At 35.6% G+C, this 3,571-nt stretch overlaps 1 protein-coding gene across 1 annotated transcript; it reads left to right on the forward strand.

Moving 5' to 3' along the window:
- Positions 1–1,515: 1,515 nt before the first annotated feature.
- On the forward strand, positions 1,516–2,466 carry or90a1 (odorant receptor, family 90, subfamily A, member 1). Its single transcript, XM_017479274.2, has one exon. It carries the CDS (start codon positions 1,519–1,521, stop codon positions 2,464–2,466), a length of 948 nt encoding a protein of 315 aa, XP_017334763.2. The 5' UTR covers positions 1,516–1,518.
- The last annotated feature ends 1,105 nt before the right edge of the window (positions 2,467–3,571 follow it).

A 3,571-nucleotide genomic window follows, 5' to 3' on the forward strand; every position in this document is an offset into this window, starting at 1 on the left:
CCCGAGGACCAAATTTAATAAATTAGTCTGTTCCAAATCAGGAAAACACTGAACAACAATGGTGTGTATGACAGGGTTGCACAGAGAAAGTCACTGCTCTCCAAAAAGAACATTGCTGCCCTTATGCAGTTTAACAATCATGTGGACAAGCCAGAAGACTACTGGAATGTTTTGTGAATGGACGAGACCAAAATAGATTTTTTGGTTTAAATGAAATGTTTAATGGTATGGGGGGTCACCAGAAACTGAAAGCAAAGGGCCACATACTTTTGCCACTTACATATATGGAATATTGGATCATTTTCCTCATTAAATAAATGACCAGGTATAATATTTTTGTCTCATTTGCTTAAGAAAGTTCTTTTTGTCTAATGTTAGGACTTGTGTGAAAATCTTATGTTGTTTAAGGTCATATTTATGCAGATATATATAAAATTATTAAGGGTTCACAAACTTTCAAGCACCACTCTGTGTGTTCAAGGAAAACTTAAGGACTAGTACATTTATATTATTTATAGTAGTAAACCGAAAGATGAAAGTACAGTATACTATATTTTCATATGGGAAGATCAGGTTGTTTAACGATGTGGCAAACCCATTGGTATTTCAAAACAACAGCTCCTGTGATAGATTTTTTTTTTTGGTCGGTGGTCGGTGATGTCACTAAAACTAATTAGGTGTGAGGAAGACATCTATAAATGTCACTGTTCACCTACACAGTTACTAGCCAAAGAGGTGTCAGGTAAGTATTGCCACTCTGAGGGGGTTAACTGCAGCAGCACTATACCTGCAGTATCATTTGTACGTAGATTATTTCAGCAAATCATTATGGAACTGTAATATACTATTGTTGATTTTGCAATTAATGCAGAATACAAAATTCCGTCCTTTTTTTCTGACTACGATTTAATTTATCTTCCATGTTTCATAGTCAGAGAAATCAATACAGTTACAGTTATCAGACACACACATGCAGACTGTGGTGTGAATGTATATATTTACACAAATAAATAAAATAATTTATAAATAATTTGTGTCAACTCTCACCATGTAATGGGTTGTTGTACTATATAAAAAAACTATATATTGTTAATATTAATCCCTGTACCATGAAAATATGGCTGAATTTTGAATACATTGATATACTGCAGGGATTATTCAAAATGTCAGGCTAAAATATTGGCTTATCACACAGTGATGGTATTGACATTCTTACAGATTGTTTGATATGAAATCACATGTATACTTTATTTGTAACTGATAACTATGTATTTAAACAAATTTCACAGTGTTAAGCAGTTTTGCTGCAAATATTTGATTTGCTAATATCTCCTATATTGTATGAAAAATTATTATCTTCATAAAAACTGATTCTCTCTAAGACACATGGCATTCAGCTGCAGCATTGTGAAAAAAGTGTACAGCATATGGAATCACTATTCTCACTATTTCATTGACATATCGTTTTTAAGATTAAGATTGCCTTAAGCAATTTAATGCTTTTCCATTGTAGGACATATGAGCATGAATTCAACTGGAACTCTGGTACGAGACACATTCAGCAATGCATTTGCAAAGAATTTCATTTTGGTGGGAGTGTGGCTTAGCCTGAGCTACATCAATGGTAGTGTTGTGGCTAACTTCTTCAGCAACCAGATATTTTATGAGGACCCACGCTATATTCTCTTCATTCACATGGTCATAAATGATGCAGTGCAGTTGACTGTCACAGTGGCTCTGTTCATAGTGAGTTACATTTACTATTCCATCAATGTATCTGTCTGCTGTGTCTTTATTCTTGTGGCTGTCTTTACCACACGCAACACACCCTTAAGCCTGGCTGGGATGGCTATTGAGCGCTACATTGCCATTTGTGAACCTCTACATCATACCCAGATCTGCACTGTACAGCGAACTTATCTCCTCATCGGCTTTATCTGGTTCATCTGCGTAGTACCTGACATCACTGACCTATTTATAACTCTGGCTATGGAACCCATCAGCTTCTTCCATAGTTCTGTGTTTTGTCTGCGCCAAAATATCTTTAAAGACCCAGTGCTTCTGTACAAGAGGCAAGCATTTGATGCAATCTACTTCTCTTTAGTCTTCCTCACACTAGTCTATACATATCTGAAGGTTATGTTTGCAGCCCGGGCCATCTCTACTGTGAAAACATCAGCCCAGAAGGCAAGAAAAACTATTTTGCTTCATGGAGCTCAACTTCTCATGTGTATGCTTTCCTATATTTCTCCCAGTGTTGAGGTCATCCTAAATATTATCTTCCCTGGACATATCCTGGAGATCCGCTATGCCAACTATCTCATTGTCTACATCTTGCCACGTTTTCTAGGGCCAATCATATATGGAGTGCGAGATCAAAAGTTCTGCAAGTATCTAAAGAGGTATTTTATATTTGTTAATTGCAAATCCAGCACAAAGGTAGACAGCCAAGAGGAAGATAATTAAACTAATATATAATGTCATGCTGTGAAGATGTACTCTATTAATATTATGAGATGAAATAAACAAATGTTTATATCATTTATTAAATGACCATTTATTTCTTATTTAAAAGTTGTTAACCGTCAATAGTGATCAATTTTTAGATATAACATCAGAATTATTGGCACCGTTTATGGAAAATTAGTAAGAATAAATATATTAAATTGAACAACACATGCAATATATTGTGTGTGTATATGAAAATTTGCGAACCCTTTAGAATTTTCTAGATTTCTGCTTAAATATTACATAAAACATCATTTGATTTTCACACTAATCCTAAAATTAGACAACGAGAACCCAGTTAATCAAATGAGACAAATATTATACCTGGTCATTTATTTATTGAGGAAAATATTCCGGTAAATTTTGATCATTCTTGCACATTGGCTTGGAGGAATTTTAGCTCATTCCTCAGTACAGAACAGCTTCAGCTCTAGGATTTTGGTGGATTTCCTCAAGGAACTGCTTGCTTTGGGTCTTCCACAACATTTCTATTAGATTAAGGTCAGAACTTTGACGTGGCAATTCCAGAAAAAATAACTTTTTTCTTCATTAACCGTTCTTTGGTAGAATGATGTGTGCTTAGAGTTGTTGTCTTGCTGCATGACCCACTTTCTCTTGATTCAGTTCATGAACTGATGTCCTGACATTTTTGCTGGTATACTTCAGAAATCATTAAGAATTCACAACTTTTCTTGGCCAGATTTAGCAAAACAGGCCAAAACCATGATACTACCACAACCATGTTTCACAGATGGGATAAGATTCTTATGCTGCAATGCCATGTTTTCATTTCTCCAAACATAATGATAATAATAATAATTAGGGGCCAAGCACCAAAGGTGCGCTGGCACCTATTGTATCTGTTAGTCTTATTATTAGGGACCAGCCATCTAAGGTGCATAGGCACCTATTGTATCCGTTAGTTTTCATATTAGTAGGGGTCAAGCCCCGAAGGGGAGAAGCCCCTAGTGTTTTCGTTAGTTTTCCTATTCTTCTTCTTCTTCTTCTTCTTCTTCCGCACTTGAGTCTATGGCAGCCCATAGAACTGTTCGCAGGAAAGTTA

The sequence above is a fragment of the Ictalurus punctatus genome, chromosome 11 (assembly GCF_001660625.3).
Source record: "Ictalurus punctatus breed USDA103 chromosome 11, Coco_2.0, whole genome shotgun sequence".
In the NCBI taxonomy this organism is placed as follows: Eukaryota; Metazoa; Chordata; class Actinopteri; order Siluriformes; family Ictaluridae; genus Ictalurus; species Ictalurus punctatus.

Excerpts from the sequence above, each read along its gene's own strand:
- or90a1 (XM_017479274.2), top strand. The coding sequence starts at position 1,519 with ATGAGCATGAATTCAACTGGAACTCTGGTACGAGACACATTCAGCAAT.